The sequence below is a fragment of the Mus caroli genome, chromosome 11, assembly GCF_900094665.2.
Source record: "Mus caroli chromosome 11, CAROLI_EIJ_v1.1, whole genome shotgun sequence".
Lineage (NCBI taxonomy): Eukaryota > Metazoa > Chordata > Mammalia > Rodentia > Muridae > Mus > Mus caroli.
In genome coordinates, this window is record NC_034580.1 from 98,960,887 (window position 1) to 98,984,957 (window position 24,071).

At 49.3% G+C, this 24,071-nt stretch overlaps 1 protein-coding gene across 1 annotated transcript; it reads right to left on the reverse strand.

Annotated features, from left to right (window-relative positions):
* Positions 1-1,262: 1,262 nt before the first annotated feature.
* Dcakd (dephospho-CoA kinase domain containing) lies at positions 1,263-23,022 on the reverse strand. The gene is made up of 5 exons (XM_021176633.1): positions 22,909-23,022; positions 7,420-7,627; positions 6,902-7,105; positions 4,645-4,732; positions 1,263-2,398 (listed from the first exon to the last, which is right to left on the reverse strand). The coding sequence occupies exons 2-5, from the start codon at positions 7,529-7,531 to the stop codon at positions 2,107-2,109; spliced, it is 696 nt and encodes a 231-aa protein (XP_021032292.1). The 5' UTR covers positions 7,532-7,627; positions 22,909-23,022; the 3' UTR covers positions 1,263-2,106.
* Between the last annotated feature and the right edge of the window lie 1,049 nt (positions 23,023-24,071).

Below are 24,071 nucleotides of genomic sequence, written 5' to 3' on the forward strand. Positions count from 1 at the left end.
ATATTTTTATTTTTTTTTGTTTTTTTTTTTTTGAGATAGGGTTTCTCTGTGTAGCCCTGGCTGTCCTGGAACTCACTTTGTAGAACAGGCTGGCCTCGAACTAAGAAATCCGCCTGCCTCTGCCTCCCGAGTGCTGGGATTAAAGGCGTGCGCCACCACGCCCGGCTCTCCGCGAGACTTTTTAATTGTTGCTCAGGATCAGAGAGGCTCTGAGTCTGAGGCAGTCTACTGCCCTGGGGGGGTGGTGGTGGTGGTGGTGGTGGTGGTGGGTAAAGGGCTCCGGCTTGGGCCCAGATCCAGGTTTGAGTGAGTGCTGCCACCTGCTGGCCACAGGGGAGGACACCTGCTCTGGAGAGGCACAGGTCCAATGAGGCAGCCATTCCACAAAGCCACCTCAGCCAGTGGTCAGGAGGGAAGGAGACCGGGAGGAGGGCAGCTGAGGTGTGGCCAGGGCCAGCACACAGCTACACTGGCTTCTGCACACCTTCCATACCAGCCTGCTCTCACGCTCTGCATCCTCTTAGATGCAGTTTAGAGAGGGGCTAAGGAAGTTCCTGCTTGAATTCCAAGGTTTTAAAAAGGGTTTTACTGTCCTCAACTTACTATGCAGAAACCCAAGGTAAGGAGATAGAACTGGAGCCCAGTCCTGGGTCTCCGGCTCCTCCTGAGAGGGGACTCAAAGTCTGCAGTTCGGAGTCTGCACTCTCCTAACCAAATCCCTTGGTGGTCTGCTGTACACGCAGTGTCCTGCACTCCACAGGGTTCCAGGGTGGGACTCTCAGTTACAGGGCACTGCTGGGATTCAGAACTCTGCTCTGCCAGGTTTCTACTCGACCCCACCCACCCGAGGGAGCAGGCCACTCTGTGACACTCTGTGAGTGACAGCTCTTCACTGACTGTCCCAGCCCTTTTTTGTTGCTTGGAAATGTGCAGGGAGCTAATGAGCTGCTCTCCGAGGCTTAAGCAGCTCTGTGAAAGGGGCATTAAGAATGGCCACTGCTGCCTTCACATTAGTCACACTCATTTTTGGCCTTAATAGGCTGCTGTGAACAAGATCTACACATCAGCAGGTCTGTAGATGCCGGCCGGGAAGGCTGATGTCTGCACCGGTCTAATTGGGTTGGGGAAGAAAAAAAGCAGACCTGTGGCGAGTGTATGTGATCTCCTCACAGCTCCACCGACTTCCCAGAGGTGCACAGGTCTGACTAGAGTCCTATGCTTAGGCTTCCTCAGTGTGAACAAAGGCCAAGTGGAATTCAGTGGACATTTTAGAGCAATTCCATTTATTGGGCACCTGTGGGGCAGGCTGTGGTACACTAGAGTGGAGATGAATCGGCCCTGCCATCTAGAGGCGTACAGTCTGGGAGAACCCAACCAGGCTACACGTTCTCTTGTGGATTTGGATGAGACAGGAAGGTGATCTCTATAGCACCTAACTCAGTCTGGGGCTGCTGGAGCCTGACCTGGGACAGTCAGGGGTAAGATACTGCAGGGCAGGGAGCATGTGGGGAAGGCACAGAGGTAGGATAGCTTGGGGCCTGGGGAATGCCGAGAGCACAGGTGGTGGCTAGCTTCGAGGAAAGCTCCACCGGAGCTGGACTGCTCCAAAGGGCTCTGCTCGATGCAGCCACAGCACGCACACCCAGGAGAACCACACTGCACATAGCACGCCCAGGAGAACTCTGTTTGAAGAAGGCCTTCAGTCTGGAAGGACTTGCTGTGGTCCACTAGGAAGCTTGTGGCCATGATGCGGAGGCAGATGCTCTGGAAAGGTTCAAGCCCAAGACACTTTTGGCTACATAGTCGTTAACTGTAGGGAGAGCCGCAGAGCCTGCTAACTGCTGGTTTCCTGCCACCATGGATGTTGTTCTGCAGTGGTAGTTAGGGATGGTAGGGCTCGGGGTGGGGTGGGGTGTCGGTGTGTGTTGGGGGGTACATACTGTCAGTGGGCTTCTTTTGCTGAGTCCCAGACTGGTTACACTCCAGAGCCGCCCCACCGCAGGGGCCAGTCTCAGAGTCAAGAGAGTTGTAGTGTTGTGGACATGGTACCTGACTCAGGCCTCCAAGGAGAAGGAAGCCTAAGGCTTGCTGCCTGGGTGTACCCAGCTAGGGGGAAGGGAGGAGGTAACGGGTGAGCAGGTAGAGGAGGCTGGCGATGCCTGCGAGGCCCGTTAGGAACCCGAGCCGCAGTGGCAGATACTCCATGGAGCGTTCCAGCTTGGCGTGCAGGAGGATGGCCTGGCGTCTGGTGAGGCTCCACTCGCCCGAGTTGTCCAGAACGTGGTTGGCCATGCGGGCCTTGTCCTTCAGGGGCAGCTGGGCGTTGATCCTCGCCTCTGCATCCTCCCGGTTCAGGTTGTTCCGCTTCATCAGCCGCGCCAGCTGTGTATCACGGTCACTGAGGGCAGAGCAAATGTGACCATAGATCCCAGCCTCCCTCTCCACGGCAAGATTCAGCAGTGGGCAGCTGGGTCTGGCCCAATTTGGAACAGAGGCCAAGGCAGCACCTTCCCTTAGGAGACTCCCTCTCTGTAGCCACACAAAATGGTGACAAGTCCTATACAGCAGGAGCCCTCATCCTATCAACCACTAGACCCCTGACAAGAGCAGGAGAAAGGGCTGTAGCCCTTGTTCTCCACAATCTAGGCCTTTCTGCCTGCCAATCAGCCTCAGTTTTCCTTGGGACAATTTTTACCATTCCAGGCCTTTATTTGCAACCAGAGAAACAGAAGAGAGCAAGACATGAGAGGAGCCTTCTCTATGAAAGCCAACCTCACTACAGAGGACGGAGTGGGTAGAGGATGCAAGCTTTAGATGCCACACGTCTATGGCTGGGGAACCTGAAGGAGAATGAAGACGGCTGTCAGCTGCTTGGAAGTACACCCACCTTCCCAAAAGTGTGGTGCAGAACAGAGAGGCCCTGGGCTGCGGGGCTGTGATGGTGACACTTGATTCTGTTATGGCCATGTTTTCCTTTACTCCTCCCCAGTCTTCTCAGAAACATCACAGACCACACAGGTACAGTCTCTGTAGGAAGTACTCCAGGCGGCCTCAAAAGGTATAGCTCCTCTTGGTGACTAGCAAGCAGTCTAATATTCCTCTTCCATCCCTACACACAGTTTTTTAAGAGACTTGTTTTCTGAGCGTTTTTGCCTACATGTATGTAAGGGCATTAGGTGTGTGCTTGGAAGCCAAAAGGAGTCAGGTTCCCCGGGGCTGGGGTTAAGGATGCTGTGAGTTACCGTGTGGATGCTGGAACCTAAATCTGGGTCCTCTGAACAGCAAGTGCTCTTAAATGCTAAGCGATCCCTCCAGTCCCCTAACTTTGTTATTAAAGCACAGAAAATCCGAGGACTTCACAGGGCCCTCCTGGGCTCAGCTGGTATCTTCTACAATAGAATAAAGAACCCAGACAGGCTAGGGATATAGCTTAGCTTTCAGAGCACTTGCTAACATATGCAAAGCTCTGGGTTCTATAGTCATAGCCACTAAAAACAAGACAAAAAAGGGAGACTGAAGGTTTACACAGGGAAGCCCAGCCCTGTGGAGGACCTGACAGGATGTCTGCATCCCAGTACCAGGCTCGGGGGATTCAGGCTGAGCTGAGAGACCTGAGGTAAGGGCAAGGCAACCCTCAGGCACTGAGCCTTTCAGTGTACGAGGAGCCTCCCACACACCAACCCCCTGAGAACCACCTTGTGCTGAAAATGCCTGCAGACCCAAGGCCCACCTATGTGTCTGCCACAGACCTATGTGTCTGCCACACTTGTGGATGACATCTGGGAAGTTTGTGGAAAGCAGACACACCCTGCAGCCTCATCCACTCTCACTTGAAGGGACTGTGTGACTCATTTCTCTGGCAGCTTGATTCTCCTGTTTGCCAAACCTGGATTCTGATTTTCTTCCTGTCCTGGGGGATTCTGAGAATGAAGCTCCTTCCTCAGGTGGCTTCTGACAGCTGCCTCCACACAGCTCTCTGTTCTGGGTGCTACCAATGGATGATCTTCAACAAAGTTTCCAACTGCCTCCACTTCCATGTTCCTCTCTAAGTCACAAGTGCCCCTGCCATGAGTACTTCATGCTAAAGAAGTTGTTTGAAAATATGTGACGCCCCGGGCAGTGGTGGTGCATGCCTTTAATCCCAGCACTTGGGAGGCAGAGGCAGGCAGATTTCTGAGTTCATAGGCCAGCCTGGTCTACAGAGTGAGTTCCAGGACAGCCAGGGCTACACAGAGAAACCCTGTCTTGAAAAAACAAAACAAAACANAAAAAAAAAAGAAGAAGAAGAAGAAGAAGAAGAAGAAAATATGTGACCTGCTCTAGGAGGAAGAAGGAAGCCAGCGAGTAACAGGGTGGCCAGAAGCAAACCCAGGCAGCCCAACTGAATTGTCTCCCAACAGCCAGCAGGGAGAACCCTTCCCAAACACCAGAGAAGCCTGGGCCCCTCTTACCTCACACCCGCCCCAGGTGCGTCAGGACCAGGTACAAAGGCTGGTGTCTGTAGGCTTGCTTTGGTACCACTACCCCAACCTACTTAGTGCTTTGGCCACCTCCTGAGAAAGGTGTACAGGGATGTTTTCCAGGTACACCTTACTCTAAGTGTTGTTCCCGGCCCCCATGAGCCAGGCTCCACTTCACACTCACCAGTACACGACCACTGTGTGCTTCATATACTTGAGCAGCTTCTTGGTCTCAAACAGGAGGGGGATGTCCAGAATCACGTATCGGTACCCTGGGGAGAGGGAGAGGATGCAGAACTCCCAAGGTCAATTCTGCAGGGACACCAGGAAGGGTGCTTGTGACCAGGCCCTGACACGGAGAGTGCCCCAGCAGATGGGAGACCTCCCGAGGACAGACAGACCCTGAGTGTCAGCTGGTCCCAATGCCATTCAGAGCCAAATGCTGCAGAAAATAACTTCTGGCCAGAACAACAGGGGAGACCTCGGAGAAGGGCTGGCATTTGCACTGGCTTTGAAAAGCAGGCAAGACGTAGTCACTTGGAATGAGGAGGTGGGGGCAAGGAGCTCCAGATGAGGAGCACAGAACCCAAGGAGCTGGGACGCTCTCCTGTGCAGACAGGATGGAGGACTAGGTGCTCAGGGTGAGGCATCTTCAACTATACAAGTTATTTCTAACCAGAGGTGAGATAGAGCAAGGGCTGTAGGAGCCCAGGAAGGGTTTCAGGGAGGTGCTGAGGCCTCTCTGTCCTATTTCATTTCATACTGGTTCAAAACACCTAAAAGGAGAAGCCCTTTCTTGGAAGCCAGGTCCAGACACGGCCGCCGTTTAAAGAGTCCCAATGGCCACCTCTGCGACTTTCTGTGAGACACTTGTACCAGACCAGAGCAGCAAAGGTAGTTGGTGCTAACTACAGGATTCCCTCAATGGAGAAAAAGCACTCCAGGCCCTGCCACAGCTGAAGCCAGAGAGAGGTGATGCCCTAGCACGTCGTGGCGGGCACATCCAACAGTTACATGCGCCCTCCCGCTGCTCCTTGGGCCCTCTGTGGATGAACAGAGTTGGGAGGGGTGAAAGGCGGTAGGAAAGGACAGGGACTGGGGTCACTCAGAGACCCCGGGCCGGAGGGGTTTCATCCTACACTTTCAACCACAAAACCGCACACTAGCTGCTGGGGTTACTGCTCCCCACAGCCTGTGCACAGAAAGCCTAAGAGAAGCCTTGGCTGATGAGGGTGTTGGGGTCCTGACTCTGCTGACACACCTTGGTTTGCAGCACCCCACATGACCCCACGTCCTTAACAGGGTGCTGGGCACAGCTGAGGGTGTATAACCATTGAGCGGTAGCCAGGCCCCTCAGCTAAGCAACCCCTAAATGATAGGCGTTACTGCTAGTGTTTCTGGGAGGAGGAAGTGAAGCTCGCATTGTGCCCCTGCACCTCCCGGCTCACTCTCTCCAGCACTGAGCCACAGAAAAGACCAGGTCCTCCCTGGGCCTCTTATCTCCCTTTCCTGTCCCATCCCTCCCCCCTCTCCTCTCACTGTCCTTTCTCCTGGGTCCCTCTTGGGAGCTGGAAGCCAGCTCTTTGGTTCACCGGTAAAGGGCTATTCAGCTGTCACATGCCTCCTACTTGATAAGCCCTGCAAACTATCCTGACTCTATTAAGACATCCGCCTGCCTACGCAGAGACCTCCCCAGCAGCTGCTGATCTTATCTGACATGTGATTATACCAACTTTGACAGTTGTATTTGTTAAACTCATCGGGGAGAAGCTGGGACTGTGGAAGCCACAGCTGTCGTCCCCATTTTTCACCTTATCGAACTGAAAAGAGCTTTCTGGCTTTTATTTAAGTGGTGCTGGTTGGGGAGGTGGGGAGGCTGGGTGGCTGGCACTACAGGAGAGCTCTGGAGCTGGTGACATTATCCGATGCTTAATTTCAGAAAGGGGAAGCCACCACCGGTGCCTCGTGGCCCTGCAAGTGTACTCAGAGCTGGCCTGGGAGCAAATGGAAAGGGCAGAAAGGAAAGGCAGAAGGCTCTGCCAGGCAGGGTGGGCAGAGGGAGCAGTGGCACAGTGGTGGCCTGGCAGGCAGTGTGTCAGGGACAAACAGCAGGAGCGCACTTACAGAAGCACGTGCTAGGAGCCAGCTCGGCCTGCCCAGCAGTTTAGGGACTGAGAGACAGGTTTCGGCCAACATTATAGATGCTTTCACTGATGCCTCTCAGAGGGAAGTACTGACCAGTGGACGTGCTAGGGGGACACAAGAGCCTGGCTATACTTACACAAGACATTTGACCTCATACTCTCCAGGAAGGAGTCTCCACACTGTGACTGACAGGGTGAGCTAGACCAGTAAGCCTTCTAGTCAGCCAACTCCTAGCCTGGCCCAGCCTCAAACAGAGAAAGGCCCCTGCTCTGTCAGGGGGTTGTCTGGAGTCTCACCTCGGAGAAAGTACTTGAAGGTCTCCTTCATCATTTCCTTGCGGATCTCAGGGTGGGTAATGGAGTTGAGCAGCTGCCGACGGTCAGGCTGGTTGAAGATCAGGTCTCCGAGGACCTTGCGGTCGATGTCGCCATTCTCCAGCAAGACTTCAGTGCCAAAGGCCTCTACTATACGCCGGTGGGCAGGATACCCTGGCTGGACAACTGGGGTATGAAGAGGTTGGGTCATTCCAGAGCCTCTAGTGATCCAGAAGTCCCCCACCCCCACCCCAGTGACCAGAGGGGCAGACTGATGGGGTACTCCAAGGCTCTTTCTTTGGTTGGAGCCAAAATAAACGAGAGGGCAGAGCAGAGCACAAGGACTCCCTCAAGCCCGAGACGGAGCTGAGTTTAGGATGACTGGATCTTGAGGAGGATGAAGAATAAGCAGAAGGACCTCCGGGGCAAGCGGGGGCAGGGACACTCTAAGAAGACAGAGTTTAACGATGGAAGCACAGGGGACACTGCTGCGCACTCACCGTGCCGCGCAATGACGTCCACATCGATCACAGCACAGCCCAGCTGCTGGAATACCTGGATGACGGAGCTCTTGCCTGAGGCGATGCCTCCCGTCAGCCCCACCAGGAACATCTTCCCAGGAGAGAGAGAAGACAGGCAAGGTAGGAGCCAGGAAGCACGGACAGTTGGCACACTCGCCAGTCAGCTGCTTTACCAGGCTGGGAAATCCTGTTGTTAAGAGACATGCAGGCCTGGTCAGCAGTGGGCACGAAGACACAAGGTTGAACAAGGCCTAGCCCTGGGCGTGAGGAGATTTGGGGCTGTTTCTGAGAGTTAAATTCCAGGACTGTGGGTGTTGGTATGGGCTGGACATTAGGGCCTTATGCATGTCAGGCGAGTGCTGTGGGCTCATTAGTATGTCCCTGCAGGCCTTGAACTCACCAGTCTTCTGCTTTAGGTCTCTGAGCACCGGTTATTAAGTAAAGGTCTGTGCCACTGCTCTCGGTTTCTTTAAATCTTTTTTTTTTTTAATTACATTTTTAAATACATTGTGTATATGCCCTTCTTAGTAGGGCCTGAAATCTGCCAAAGCCACTTTTGTTAACCTACAGATTTACTGTCCTAATTATACCTTGCCTGAGCCCACATGGAAATGAATTTGCCTCTCCTGAAGACACATCAGGAGGAAACAGCCACTCGAGTGTGACACGGGATAACAAGAAACCAGCCTACAGGGCTGGTGAGATGGCTCAGTGGGTAAGAGCACCTTACTGCTCTTCCCGAAGGTCCGAAGTTCAAATCCCAGCAACCACATGGTGGCTCACAACCACCTGTAATGAGATCTGATGCCCTCTTCTGGTGTGTCTGAAAACAGCTACAGTGTACTTACATTAAATAAATAAATAAAAAGAAAGAAAGAAAGAAAGAAAGAAAGAAAGAAAGAAAGAAAGAAAGAAAGCAGCCTGCAAGTTTCCACGTGCCTAGCTCATTCTCACACGGTCAAGGGTGTCTCCCACAGACTGGAGTCCACAATTTACAAGTTAGCCTGAGGGTACTGTCACCCCCTGGTCTTGTCCCTCCTGACAGAAAGTCACATGCAGTGTCTTGACAGCTGTCCCTGCTGCTGTCCCTCAAGAGTGGCTTTTCAATTAGGTACAACAGTGAGACACTCTAACCCCAGCACTCAGGACTTTACAGAAGACTGGGCTATGTGTTAAGTTCCTGGATAGCCTGGGCTAGACTATATTTCTAAAAGTGAGCAAAACAAAACTACGAGATGGGTCAGAGGACCACTGAGGTGGCTCAGCAGGCAAAGGTGCCTACTGTCACCTGACTGCCTGAGTCTGACCCCTGGGACCCACGCGGTGGAAGGAGAGAACCACCTCTCCTGAGAGTTGTCCTCTGGTCTCGATATGTACACCCAAACACCCACTTAAACAACCATAGCACAACTCTCAAAATGGTTCGTGTGTAGCTCTTGGCCATGCCGTGACTTCACGTTCCATGCTGCTAACCAAATGCCAGCAAACACTGCTCGAAGCGCCTATGGGAGACTACTGTGTTAGGAATTACAATGTTTTCCCTCCGGGCACAAAATTACCTACTCGTAATTTTCCCGTACAGAAACACAGTGGTTTAATTACAGAAAGGAAAGAGTATTTCTCCTCTGCCAATCCTTAGCATTTAAGGATGAAATTAGTGAATGGTTAGAGTATAGTACCTGAATGTTTGATTCTGAAATTACTGTCTGAGTTGGTGACTTGAATTTCATTAAAAACAACAACAACAACAACAACATCAACAACAGATTATTTTGGACTTAGAATTAGGGCAAAATTTCCAACACTTTCTGAAATGGCCCTCAACCTTGATTTAATTTAATTCTTCCTGGGTGAGGCATACTCCTGTATTTCAGCACTCAAAAGGCAAGGCATTTGTTATAAGTTTGAAGCCAGCCTGGTATACATAGCAAGATCCTGACTCAAAAAAAAAAAAGCCAGAAAGGGGCTGGGGAGATGGTTCAGTGGTTTTTTGAACACTTGCTGCTCTTGCAGAGGATCCAGTTTCCATTCCTAGCACCTACATGGTGGCTCACAACCATTTGTAATTCCAGTTCCAGGAATCTGCCACCCTCTTCTGGCTCCTGCAGGCACCAGGCACAAACCTGGCATACATGCATATATGGTATATATATGCATATATAGACATATATTTATGTAAAAACAGTATACCTGCTGGTGTACAGATTTGTATATGCCAAAGTGTTTTAAGCATCTTTACTTGCTTAGTGACTGTGCCTGCCCTTAAACCTACTTCTTTTTCAAAACAGGTGTTCTCTTGTGTAACCCTGGCTGTCCGGCAATGTACTCTATATACCATGCTCACTCCGAACAGATTCACCTGCCTCTGCCTCCTGAGTGCTGGGATTAAAGGCGTGCGCCACCACCACTTGGTCTAAAATCAATTCCTTGATGATTACCACTAACATCCACACACCCAAAGTCACATTCTGGTGAAAAGGGGATTTGAGTGGAAAACAAGGAAGTCCTGCTCTAAGGCAAGGAAGATCTGTCCCTCTGTAATAGGATCTGATGCCCTCTTCTGGTGTGTCTGAAGACAGCTACAATGTACTCATATAAATAAAATAAACAAATCTTTAAAAAAAGAAAAGATTTATTTATTATTATTCATTAGTACACGGTAGTTGTCCTCAGATGCACCAGAAGAGGGTGTCAGATCTCATTATGGGTGGTTGTGAGCCACCATGTGGTAGCTGGGATCTGAACTCAAGACCTTCGGAAGAGCATCAAGATCTTCTGAGGCATCTCGCCAGCCCGATCCTCACAGTTTTTTTTGTTTTTTGTTTTTTGTTTTTTTTTGAGACAGGGTTTCTCTGTATAGCCCTGGCTGTCCTGGAACTCACTTTGTAGCCCAGGCTGGCCTCGAACTCAGAAATTCGCCTGCCTCTGCCTCCCAAGTGCTGGGATTAAAGGCGTGCACCGGCTGGCTCCTCACACTTATAGCAGCAGATAGTGAGCAGAGCTTGAAGGGACCTACCCAGGCTAACTCAGGTTACTATATAGGCGAGGATGACCTTGAACTCCTGATCCTCCCAAGCACTGGGATTATAAACATGTACATCATTCCCAGTGGCTGGTTTCTTGATTATCATACTGTTTTGTTCTGCGGAAAGGGAGGGAGGGTGCTTGCTCACAATGATCAAGACACATGGGAAGTGCAGGCTCCCATGGCAACCAAATGAGCAGCTACCCTTTTGAGTGCCTTGGACTTCTATCTGCAGAAACGACCAGTCACTTTGCCTTTAGCTGGAAGCCTGAAGGAACAAATGCACGGGGAGGCTCTTGGCTGCCGGCTTGAAGGGGATGGATAAGAACCAGCTGTTCCTGTCCAGCAAGCCCGGCTGACTCATTCCCTCTCCAGCTGTTGACTAAGCTCCTCTGTGCTTTGCAGCAATGTGCCAGGGACCTCTCAGACAACCCATGGAAACCTCCAGGTTTCCCTGTGGGAAAACTGCAGACAGACCAGAGCAAATGAAACCAGCTGGGGGGAACAGAGCTGGCTGGTGGGGAGCGGGATGGTCAGATGATGCTGGCCCTGGCCTGGCCCAAAAGTCCCTTTGTACCCCAGGCAGTGTGTAGGTTAGGCCCTGCCAGAAAGGAGGCTGAAGCAAAGGCCCACTGGCTTCTCAAAGCACAGCAAGGCAGAAACCAAGTACCACTCAAACCCATAGACAGCCCCCCAAGTGCACATGAAGAAACGGCCACCTTTAACAACCTAAGTTGCCAACCAAGCCATTATTTTCTAGAATCTACTTCATAGCACTTCTAGGCCTGGCCAAATCTGAGTCCTCTACAAGACTTTCAAGAAAAGATGTAGAGCCAGGCGGTGAGTTCCAGGACAGCCAGGGCTACACAGAGAAACCCTGTCTGGAAAAACCAAAGGAAAAAAAAAAGACATGTATTGGCTGGGCGTGTTGGTTCCTACCTTTAATCCCAGCACTCGAGAAGTAGAGGCAGGAGGATCTCTGTGAGTCTCAGGCCTGCCTGGTCCACAGAACAAGTTCCAAGATAGCCAGGGTTACTTAATGAGACTGTCTAAAAAAATCAAAACGAAAGTTGTATGTACTATGTTTGTATGTTGTATGTATGTATGTGCATGTGTGTAGGTCAGAGGACAACTTGAAAGCTGCTTCTCTCCTTCTACCATGTAGGTCCTGGGGAGGAACTCAGTTGTCAGGCTTGGTAGCAGGTACCTTTACCTAATAAGCCACCTTGCTGGCCCAAGGCTACTCTCAGAGCTGGCTTGGCTGGAGGAAAGCTAAAGGTCCCAAAGGGAAATGGAAGCCAGCACCAGGGATTCACTAGCCAAAGTTGGCAGAAAAGCAGGACTCTGCTCCCAGAGGCACATTCAAAGCTTCCTCCCTGCTCTTTCTCCATGTCAGGGGAGAGCCCCAAGTACAAAGAAAATGGGAAGCAAAGAAAGACTTGGAGACAGCAACGTCTACACCCCAAATTTGTGGTAAGCCTAAAGGCCCAAGAGGAAGTTCCACACTACTGTGCTTTGCAAATGGTGGGCTCTTAAACTGAGCTACTCCAATATGCCTCTCCATTGCTCCCTCTTGGGGCCCGTACTCTTGGAACTCCCTCTAGTTTCTCTTAGAGAAAGTACTCAGGCTGCCTTCTGCACCTCCAGACTGAGCCTCATTGCTGGTCCAACTCCACAGGCCAGACAGTTCCCACTTAACTTTCTGGGAGCTAAGATCATTACTAAAGGACGGTCTGATGTCAGGCCTCCCTCTCCCCTTGTGGGCACGAGGCCTCTTTTCCATCTCAAGGTCTCTGTGCATGCTGTTCCCGACAACCCTTGCAGTCTGACTTAGACCACTGTTAACTGACCCTACCCTACCAGGCAGCTCATAGTCTGGAGTCAGGATGGAGAACAGGCTGTGATGGTGGAGACAGGAATAGGTGGCATTTGCTGTCTTGGATGAGGGACGGGAGAGGTCTGTGTGAGCTGAGGCCCCACCAGGAGTTGACTGCCCGCCAGTCTATTCAATTTCCCTCCCACATACTCCTCATGCTTTGTACTTCTGTGACTTTTTGTATATGACAGCTTTTAAAAGGTCTAATTCTGAGCATGTAAACGTGGGTGCCTGCAGAGTCCAGAGGCACTGGACACCCTTGGAGCTGGTGTTACAGGCAACTGGCTGCAGGGATTCAAACTCGGGTTCCCTCTGCAACCAAGACAAGCTCCCCGGGGCCACTTGTCAGCCCCTGTGCATGACTATTTTAAAGTGTCAGATAAAATGAGTTCCACGAAGCCACAAACCATTGTTTAGTTTGTTCTCATCCCCAGCATCTTGTACGAAATCCAATGTCTCATTTAATAGGTGGGCAACATTAGTAAACCACTTAGTCTTTCTTCAACTCAGTTTCTTCGGATGTCATTCGGAACTAAGGGGACGTTTTGTGAGATGTGGTCTATGTGGCCTAGGCTAGCCTCTAACGTGGGGCAATCCTCTCCACCCGGGATAGCAGGACACACAACCACGCCCGCTTAGAGGGAATCTCTAGCGACTACTTATGCAATGAATGCCAGGAAGGGAAGGGAGCCACTGGGATCACATTCTCCTCTAAGCAGCAAACCAGGGGCTACAATTAGTCTCTTGGTCTGCTTTCTATGTAATCTGAGCATGGTGACCGCTGTTAGCAAATCACTGGGGTTGGGGGCTCAAAGTACACAGTGGGTTAACTAGGAAGAACTGATACCTGGGTAGCCACGCCCTCTTTCCCAGGAAAAGCTGCATACCGTGTGAGGCATTCCTCTATGGCCCCCGTCTACTTGCCCTCTGCCAGGACCTGGCTGCTCATTAGTGTGCAGCTCGCTCCTCAGGGTGTCACACCGGGCATGTCTGGCCAGCTGGCCACTTCTCTCTTTCAATTGCTCTCCAGAAGGGATGTATCCATTTTCCTCCAATGATCAATATAATCATTCAACAAAACGAGTCATTCCTGCCTTGGGACCCAATTATTTTCTTGTGGAACCAATGACTGCAAAAATATATTGTTTGCTGGTTAACTATTAAGCGCTATTTTTACACACTTTCTGCACTCCTAATCGGTCATTATTGGTGAGGGCTTGCTGTTTAAACCAGAGTCCAAGTTCTCCTCTCTGCTAGGGCTATTACGTCACCACTTTCTCTGGGCTGCGCAAGACCTGGAGGGAATGGTCAGAGAGGGGTCAGGAATCAGTTCCCTTTCCTCCCACCCAAAGCAAGAGAAGGGAGGAGATGGCCTCATCCCAAGCCAGCGCCTCAACAAGCACCTGAGTGGGCAGGGACTGGACTGCTATGCAGACATTAATGCAGAAGAAGGGTCGTGGGCAGGCCCACGTCAAGAGGCTTTGTAATCAGAAATGCCTTGGGCAATTTCCTTCCGTGTTCTGAACTTCCCTTTAATTGAGAAAAAAAGTAGGATCAGTAATGACTTCTCACAGGCGTCTTGTCAGAATTAAATTAGAGGACAGAGGTCACTTCATCTTCCCAATGCAGAATGTGATGTCACCCAGTCACTGAAGCCTCCCATCCTTCTTGGGGAACACAGTAAGAGTCCATCTCAAGAATAAAGGGAGGGAGGGAGGGAAGGAAGGGGGGGGAGGGAAATAAATGTAAGTTAAAGAGGGGGAGGAAAAGAGGTGAGGGGGAAGCTCGGAGTGTCTCAGCTTGAGTGTGGAGGTGCTGTAACAACCTCTGGGAGTGGGTTTCTCCTGCCACTGGACTCCTGGGATCAAATCTGCTGGTCCAGCAGTGTCTGTTCAGATCAGCCCTCAGCTAAAAACACTCCAGGAACTTGGACAGTGGATTAATGGGTTCGAGCCCTTAATCCCAGCCTTTGGGTGGCAGAAGTGGGTGGGTCTGAGGCCAGCCTGGTCTAGAGAGAGTTTCAGAACAGCCAGGACTACAGAGAACCCCCGCTCTGAAAAGCAAAACACAACAAACAACTGTCCCGGAATTCCTCCAGTGTAAGTCAGGCCCTTGCAGTCCTTCACAGACCTCAAGGGCACAGGCTGCCCCACCGCGGGTTTCCCCGTGGGTTTCCCATCATTCTTCTCCTAAGTAGCTCTCCTTGCTGGTCACAGGGCTGCTTGACCACGCTGAGCAGCTCCCAACAAAGAAAGCTTTCCTGTAGGTGAGAAGGTTCCGCAGGTCAAAGGGCCTGCCTATCAAGCCTGAGTCTGATAACCCAGGAATCCTTGGGTAGGAGAACCAACTCCTCAGCTGACCTCTAAGCACACAGTAGAGCGGGCACCCTCACTCACACACACACACACACACACACACACACACACACACACACACACAATATTAGACTAAAAAGCAGACAAGCACCCTCCACTCAGCTCTCCTCTCTGCCTCACCGTCGTCAAGTGCACACACGACAGCCTCATGTGAGCTCCAGGACAGCCTGGTCTACAGAATGCGTTTCAGAACAGCCAAGGTTACATGAAGAAATCCTGTTTCGAAAAACCAAAGAAACAAAAAAAAAACCCAACACCCCATTTGCTCTAGCGTCTGCTTCACTTCTCTTCACAGCACTAATTTATCCCCACCCAACACACTACAGTGTCCCCTGCCTCACTACTAGAATCCAGCCATGTAAGCTGTAGGTAGCAACCCGTACGCGGCTGTGTAAGTGAATGTGGGGGTTACAAAAACTTGGCAGCAGCCTAAATATTATGAATGTGCATGGCCAACATGAATAAAAATGAATCCAAGGCGTTTCTTCTAGTGCTCATTTATACTGCAGCTCAAAACTTCATCACACCCTGGGTCCTGGATACCCAACATATGCGCTCATCTCTTATGCACAATGCAAAGAACCAAGCAGTACCTGCACACCAGGTCTAGTGCACGCTGAGCTGTAGGGTTCCTAATGGGTAAACAGAGGAAGGGCTTATAGAAACATTTAGCTCAGCTGGCAGTTGCCTGGCGGGCTGGATGGTATCCTAGCACTGACTGCATGTATCAGGGTGGCGGCTCATACTTGAAACCTTAGAACTATGGAGCCTGGAGGGAGGCAGGGAGGTGTCAGCAATCAAGGCCAGGCCACTCAAAGTGGCCTGCTGTATAAAGGCACTTGCTGCCAAGCCTGATGATCTTGGCTCTACAAGGTGGAGGGAGACAAAGCCTCTGCCTCTGCACAAGTTGTCCTCTGACCTACACACAACATACACAATGTAATTTGAAACAACAACAAAATACCTATGTGGGTGGAGGCGCTCACCTTCAATCCCAGCACTCAGGAGGCAGAGACAGGCAGATCTGTGAGTCCTAGGTCAGCCTGGCCTAAGGAGTTCAAGGACAGTATGGTCTACACAGAAATCTTGTCTTTTTTTTTTTTTTTTTTAAAAAAAAAAAAAAAAAGAAAAAGGAAAACAAATCAACAAAAAAAATGTTAAAAAATGTTGAGTTGATTTGAGTTTCATAGGGAAAAAGAGAAGACCTTTAATTGGCTCCTTTTTCTTGGAAAAAGCCATTAGACATTTCTGCCACTTTTTACTGAATATTTATAATAGGCAACATTCCAGCCAGGCTGGGAGCCTGATCTGTCTAGTAAGTTCCAGCCAGCCTAGGCTACATAATGAGACCCTGTTTCAAAAACTACAAGTGGTGGAGCACTGACTCAGTGGTTGAGAGCACCTGCTGCTGTAAGAGACCCTGGGTTTATTTCCAGCACAGACTGCCATTCCCAACCACCCGCAGCTCCTTCCAGGGAATGCAATGCCCTCTCCTGTCCTCCTTGGGTACTGCATGAATGGTACACATACAAACACACAGGCAAAACACTCATACACATAAAATAGATAAACCTTTGAAAACAATTTTAGGTAGGCATGACTGTGCACATCTTTAATCCCAGAACCTGGGGGCCAGAGGCAAGCAATCTCAAAGTCTGAGGCCAGCTTGGTCTGCTTGGTGAGTTCTAGGACAGCGAAGGCTACATAGAGAGAGCCTGTCTCTAAATTAATGAATGATAAATTCTGAAAAACATTAGAAATGATCTACATCCTGCAGTACTTCAAATATCAACTAAGATTTACTTTTAAATTTTTTACTAGGTTGATATATTTTATATGTATTTGCATGCCAGATGTGTGACTTGGTGTCCAGAGGTCAGAAGGCATCAGAGTCTCAGACACTGGAGTTACAGATACTTGTGAACTACCCCGAGGGGACTAAGAATCAAACTTGAAGCCTCTGTAAGAGCAAGTGTTCTTAATCTCTGAGCTACCTCTCTGCCCCAGTACTTAATGCTAAAAGTTTAAAAATTACCTATTGGGGGGTGGGGATGAAGAGAGCAAAGTCAGGTAGTCACTAGGGCACATACAATTTAATTTTTTGACTAAAAGTAAACAATCATATCTATCTCATTATGCATCTTGCATTCGTCTTCAAAAAATAAATATTTCATTTTTATGAGCAGGTTCGCCTACTTGTGTGTGTGTGTGTAACACAGGTATGCCTGGTGCTCACAGAGGCCTGAAAGGGGCCTTGGGTCTCCTGGAACTGGAGTTACAATTAAGCGCCTGATGTGTGTGCTGGGAACCAAAGCCTTCTCATCTCCAAAAATATCAATTTATCTTAACTGCAGAGCCATCTCTCCAGCTCGCTTTTTGTTGCTTGTTTTAAAATTAAGAGAATCTGATGGGAATCTAGGACGAAGCCATCGTGTTGGGCCTGCCTGGTTTCTATTTATGAACCTTATCTCTGACCTTTCACCTACCCCCTCAAACCTATCCTAGGGCTGATGCCACACAAAAATCAATTTTTCTCCACTAGTGACCCATTGTTGCCTGAGATTTTTACACTTCATTGCTGTGTGCGTGTTCAATTGCCACAGACGCATGTGGTCAGAGGACCACCATGGGAGCGTGGGAGAGAGTGTTTCCTCCTTCCACACTTTTACCCATGGAGCCATCGCTCCAATCCTTATCTTCTATTTATTTCCTTTTATGTGTATACAGCTCTGTAAGTATAATATGCCATATGTGTGTAGGTCACCAAGGAGAACAGAAGGAGTCAAATCCTCTCGAGCTGAAACTACAGGTGGCTGAACTGTCCAGTGTGGGTGTTGGGGACCAGACCTGGATCCTCTGGAAGAGCAGCAAGCACCCTGAGCTAGCCATCTCTCCCACCCACCCCCTTCCTTTTTACTTGACATTTGTGAGCAACTCCGTATGGCAAGGAGACGAGCACATGGCGCTTGCTCACTTTACGTAAGTCTTTCATCTTGGCTCATCGGCGGAACACTAGCATCTCTTTTTCCAAGTTGACAGATATCTCGATTTTAGGATCAACAATGCTAATCCCAGAACACAGGTAGAGGTAAGTGTGGCGCTAGCCAAGGGTTACATAATGTGACCTGCTCAAGGACAAAACCAAGTCCAAGAAACTATCAACTCGGAAATTACAACTGCTTCCCATCAGCAGGCAGCACAGAATGACAGGGATGAGACTGCGATTAAGATCCTTTTATTTATTCATTTATTTATGTTTGATGTTCTTTTTCAAGACAGGGTCTGTGTAGCTCTGACCTAGAACTTACTATGAAGACCAGACTGGCCCTGAACTCAAGAGATCCACCTGCCTCTGCCTCTTGAGTGGTGGAATCGAAGGTGTGCGCCACCACACTTGGCCTTTTCTTGCCTAGCTGGGGATCCAAACTCAGATCTTCACACTTGCATAGCCAAGTGTTTTTACCCACTGAGCCATGGGGCCAGCCCTGAAAACTGAACTTTAATGGCAAAGATAACAGCTTATAAACCCAATATAGTTTTAGAATTAAAAATAGAAAAGAAGGCCACTCGTGGCAGTACACGCCTCTAATTCCTGCACTAAGGACGCAAAGGCAGGAGTTTGGGGCCTACTTGGTCTCTAGTTCCAGGACAGCCAGGGCATAGAGAACCCTTGGCTCAAAAAAGTAAAAAGAAGCCGGGCGTGGTAGCACACACCTTTAATCCCAGCACTTGGGAGGCAGAGGCAGGCGAATTTCTGAGTTCGAGGCCAGCCTGGTCTACAGAGTGAGTTCCAGGACAGCCAGGGCTACACAGAGAAATCCTGTCTTGAAAATAAATAAATAAAAGAAAACAATGTCCTAACACTGTATCCAATGACTTCAGATGGCCAATTATAACTCCTACAATTAAATCTTCAGGATGGTTATTTTCAATTTAATGTCATCTGTAACTATAAAGATTTCTTTTTGTTTAAAGATTTATTTATTTTTATGTATATGAGTACACTGTAGCTGTACAGATGGTTGTGAGCTATCATGTGGTTGCTGGGACTTGAACTCAGGACCTCTGTGCTCTCTCTGGCCCCGCTTGCTCAGACCCAAAGGTTCATTCATTATTATATGTAAGTACACTAGCTGTCTTCAGACACAGCAGAAGAGGATGGTTGTGAGCCACCATGTGGTTCCTGGGATTTGAACTCAGGACCTTTAGAAGAGCAGTCAGTGCTCTTAACTGCTGAGCCATCTCTCCAGCCCACTATAAAGATTTCTAAATAAGCATTTTCCACTCTATTCTTCAACACATTGACTTTTTGAAAAAAGATTTATTTATTTTATGTATATGAGTACATTGCAGCTGTCTTCAGACAAACCACAAGAGGGCATCAGATCCCATTACAGATGGTTGTGAACCACCATGTGGTTGCTGGGAATTGAACTCAGGACCGACCTCTGGAAGAGCAGTCAGTGCTCTTAACTGCTGAGCCATCCCATATATTAACTTTGTTTGTTTGTTTGTTTTTGGAGACAGGGTTTTTCTGTATTGCCCTGGCTGTCCTGGAACTCACTTTGTAGACTAAAGGCCTGCACCACCACGCCTGGCTCAAACATTAACTTTTAAAGAAAAACTTTCCATTTTTTCTTGTAACATTAGATGTTACAATTTCTTTCCTGAGGAGCCATGTTTAAATCCTTGAGTTCTTTGACAATATCCTACAAGTAAGTTTTAGAATCATAATGACAGCCGGGCGTGGTGGCACACGCCTTTAATCCCAGCACTCGGGAGGCAGAGGCAGGCGGATTTCTGAGTTCGAGGCCAGCCTGGTCTACAAAGTGAGTGCCAGGGCAGCCAGGACTACACAGAGAAACCCTGTCTCGAAAAACCAAAAAAAAAAAAAAAAAGAATCATAATGACACAGTAACAAAATCAGATCTCTGCTCAAGCAAAACCCCATCCTCATCTTTCTACTTAAACTTCACTCTAAGAGTTACCTTAAGTGTGCACATAGTAACAACCGTTTTTAAGCACTGTGTGTGTGTGTGTGTGTGGCTTTGCAGAGGTTTGTAAACAAATGGCAGTAAAGGGATAGCTTCAATGCCCTTGGTAGGGTTGAGAGATACTTCTTAGCTACAGTGCCTACGGAACCTGAGTGATTCACTTGCTCACTGCCTCCAGCCTGAACTCTCCCCCAGAGTTGCTCTGTAACATCTGCACAGACACAAACACGATCATTTTCCCTTTAAGCCTTCATTTGTGGAAAATACATCATCTTTTAAGATAATAGTTTCCCCTCGAGTGACCGTCTAAGTAGGACAAAGCAGAGATGGTGTGTGAATGCTTCCTTTAGAATCCTATCTTACATGAAGGAACACCAGCGGGTTACCTAACTGATCGACAGGCTTGGGGTTGCCCTGAAGCCTGGCAATGTGCAGTTCCGGGTGGTTACTAGTCATTTCCCACGTTCTTTTGATCAGACACTGTTTGATCAAAGCATTTTACAAATTCCATCCCCATACTTCCCCCCATGAACTGTTTCTGCCATTTTAATACAAACGGGTAGCTGGGCAGGCATGGTGCCTCATGGCTAATCCCTGCGCTAGGGAAGATGAGGTAAGAGAACTGTCACAAGTCTCACACAGTCCTGAGCTGTGTGAGGTCCTTTCCCAACCAGTCAATCTGCAACAGCAGCAAGGTAGCAGGGCATCTACTCAGTTCTTAGGGGTTTTTTCCAATTAAATAAGGCGTTTAATATGCAAAAATTCTACTAACAGTAACAAATCCTACCCCCCCCAATCCCTGCCACCCACCTACCCACCCCGTCCTGGTTCTCTGTGTAGCCCTAGCTGCCCTGAAACTTGCTCTATAGACCAGGCTGGCCTCAGATTCACAAAGAACCTGCCTCTGCCTCCCAAGTGGTGATGTACATCAAGCCTGGCTTAACAATTTAGAGAGCTTCCTTCAAAATATATATATATATATATTTTTTTTAAGATTTATTTATTGATTATATGTAAGTACACTGTAGCTGTCTTCAGACACTCCAGAAGAGGGAGTCAGATCTCGTTATGGATGGTTGTGAGCCACCATGTGGTTGCTGGGATTTGAACTCCGGACCTTTGGAAGAGCAGTCGGGTGCTCTTACCCACTGAGCCATCTCACCAGCCCCAAAATATATTTTTAATTAAAAGTTTTTAAAAAGTTGCTCAATGTCTGCAGAGATGTCCCAGTGGTTAAGAGCACTGGTTGTGCTCGCAGAAGACCTGGGTTCAAATTTCAGCATTCACACAGTGGCGCAATCATCCAGTTCCAGGGATCTGACCCTCCCTTCTTCTGACCCCAAGGGTACCAAGCACACTTTATAGTGCACAACCACATTAAGAGAGAGAGAGACAGACAGACAGACATTCTTGGACTGGGAATGTAGCTCATTGACAGAGTATGCTTATACTTGGTCAGCAAGCGTTAGTCCTGAATTCAATCCCTAGTACTGCAAAAACAAAGCAAATTTCTTGTTATTGGTTTTTTTTTTTTTTTGGTAGGGTCTCATGTAGCCAAGTTGACCGCCAACTGACTACATATCCCAGAATCATCTCGAACTGTTCCTCCGACCTCCCCCTCCCAAGTGCTGAGACTACAGGTTTGGACGACAACCCTTGGCTTCATTTAGGAAGCGGACATTCACACGTACGTACAGATATAGAGGTAAAGGTTGAGACGACTATGTCAAAGGGCTTTTCTCTGGGCTCACACTGACACAGTATGTGTCTGTACTCATCGGCGCTTTAGAGACCGGGAACTCAAGGCCATCCTCAGCTGCGACATTACTGGTTGCTGGAAGCCAGCATGACCATGCGACCCTCAACTCTAAATAAATAAATAGGATCGGAAGGTGGAAGCTGAAGGCTCAGGCTAGCCTTTCTCTCTCTCAATCTCCTAGCTGGTCTGTAAAAAGCCGCCTGCCTCTGCCTCCCAAGTGCTGGGATGAAAGGCCTGCGCCACCACTGCCCGGCAAAATAAAGTATTCTAACGCCAAACTGTCCAAAGATGTGCTTATTTAACAGATGCGGAGGAACGGTGTAACATCAAGAGCCCGTTTTCTGTAAGGAAATCACCGTTTCTGGAGACACAGCACTCGGCTGTGTACAAGTCAAGTGCGCATTCGGTGCAGGGAACCAAAGCCGCGGCTAGGTCAAGGATGGAATTCTAACAAACGCAGCCGGAAAGCCTTGGAGTTACTCGGTGTTGGGTTCTGAATTCATTTTTGGTTGTTGCGCCATCATAAACGTTTCACTGTTGCCGCATCTTTAGCAGCTCAGTTAACCGGGACTCCATATGGGGTCAGCTCCCAGTTTACCAAGCTGTGGGTTAAAACATGCACAACCCCACGCAAAACTCAAAATGTAAAACATTCAAATGCGCCATCTTTAAAATTGAAACACAATGGCTTGTAATTCAGGGTGATGATAATAGTGGTGAAAACTATGTAAGTTAACACCAGAGATGTTATCTATGTCTATGCTTCCTCTGGGGCCAAAGGTCTTGCATTACGTAGCTAGGCTGGCCTGGATCCTTCGTGAGAGCCTTTACTAGTGGATGAGTGGGAGACTCATGCCATCCACGGACCTAAACTAAACGAAAAGACTTCAGACGATCAACTAGTCTAGCTTCCCTGGGGAAGGAAGCCATGGGGGGGGGGTAGGTCTGAATATCAGATGGTAGATACAAAACAGCATCTATAGGTTGCATCCCCACTTTTCAGATGGGCAAGGTGGCAGAAGGTCACACGATTGCAAAAGGCAGAGGTTGGATTTAAAAATCAAAACTGAGTCCGACCACAGTGCTCTAAAGCGCAGACTTTGGCCGTAAACTCCATCCCTTTCCAAGGCTATACCGGGGGAACTAACACTTGATTTCCCAGGTTTGTTATCAGGATGATGATTAAACGCGCTTGTTAGCCCCAGGTGAGCTACAAATATGTGCTTTAAAAGGGGGGGCGGGGGGAGGGAGAAAGGCGCGCACAATGCGCCAACTCGGCCGCAGCATCCCTCGCTCGGGCGGGGGTCTCGCGCGAAGACCCCGGCCCTGCGGGGCGCCACCCGAGGAAACAAAGCGGCTGCTCGCCGCTGCCACCTCGCCCGGTCCGCCCCGCCCCCTCCCGGGGTTCACGGCTTCCTTTCACCCGCGCCGCTACCTACCGGGGCTCCGACTCGGCCTCAGCCTCCGTCGCTAGCCCAATCTCCGCGGCGCTTACTGGCTGGCTCTCTGCACACAGGCGGGACTCGGGAGCGTGCACGCGGACCGGACGTCCAGCCAGCGGAAGGGGCGGGACCGGAAGGCGGGGCAGAGCGCCGGCCGCGTGCAGGAGATGAGGTGGGCGTGGCCGGGCCGAGGTTTGGAGAGCCAAAGGTGGTCCAGGCTGAGTCTTTCTCTCTGTCTCTTTTTTTTTTGTTTGTTTGTCTTTTCGAGACAGGGTTTCTCTGTGTAGCCCTGGCTGTCCGGGAACTCACTCTGTAGACCAGGCTGGCCTCAAACTCAGAGATCCGCCTGCCTCTGCCTTCCAAGTGCTCGGATTAAAGGCCTGCGCCACCACCACTCGCAAGCTGTCTTAAAACTTTTAAGGGCTTATCAAAACTACAAGTCATCATGATCTGGACCTGACCTTTTCTTCTTTTTGAACTCTCTGTGAAATATTTTTACATGTGATGTTTTAATAATAGGACTATACTACCTAAAGTTACAGTAATCAGGAACACAGGCTGGCTTCGGAGGGGCAGATCAAGGAGGAAGGCTTCCCAACCCAGCGAGTTCCTCCAACTGTGTCAATACACTCCTTAAGTCTCGGTGTTTACTGTCGCTTGACCTTCATAGAACACTTTCTCTGTAGTCGGCTGCATCTCAGACAGTTGGCTACTCTTTAACTCTAGCCTTTCATCTGGCCGGCGTGCGTTCACCGCAGTCACCTCCTGTGGTGGTGAAAGCTCCGATTCGGGAGACTGCTCTTCAATACCTGAATTACTGGAACTCTTAGTTTTTGGATAATGGCTCCATCTGGCCTATTACCTTGGTGTTATACCAGATTCCACCTTGAGGAGATAAATAGACAGTCATATTACAATGAAAGAAATTAGGTATCCTGAATTCCTCCCAGCACAATCGGCCTTTTCCCATGTACCAAATTCTATTTATGACAGGGACAGAAACAAGAGGCCAGACCTGTCTTAAGTTATAAACCCTACTGCTTCCCATAGTTGAGGTTTTCCATACGATCTCCAGATGTCAGCTCCGGCTCCGATGCCCAGGAGCACTGACCATGGGCACACAGCTACTTCAGATTCCATTTGCAGTAACACAGTCTACT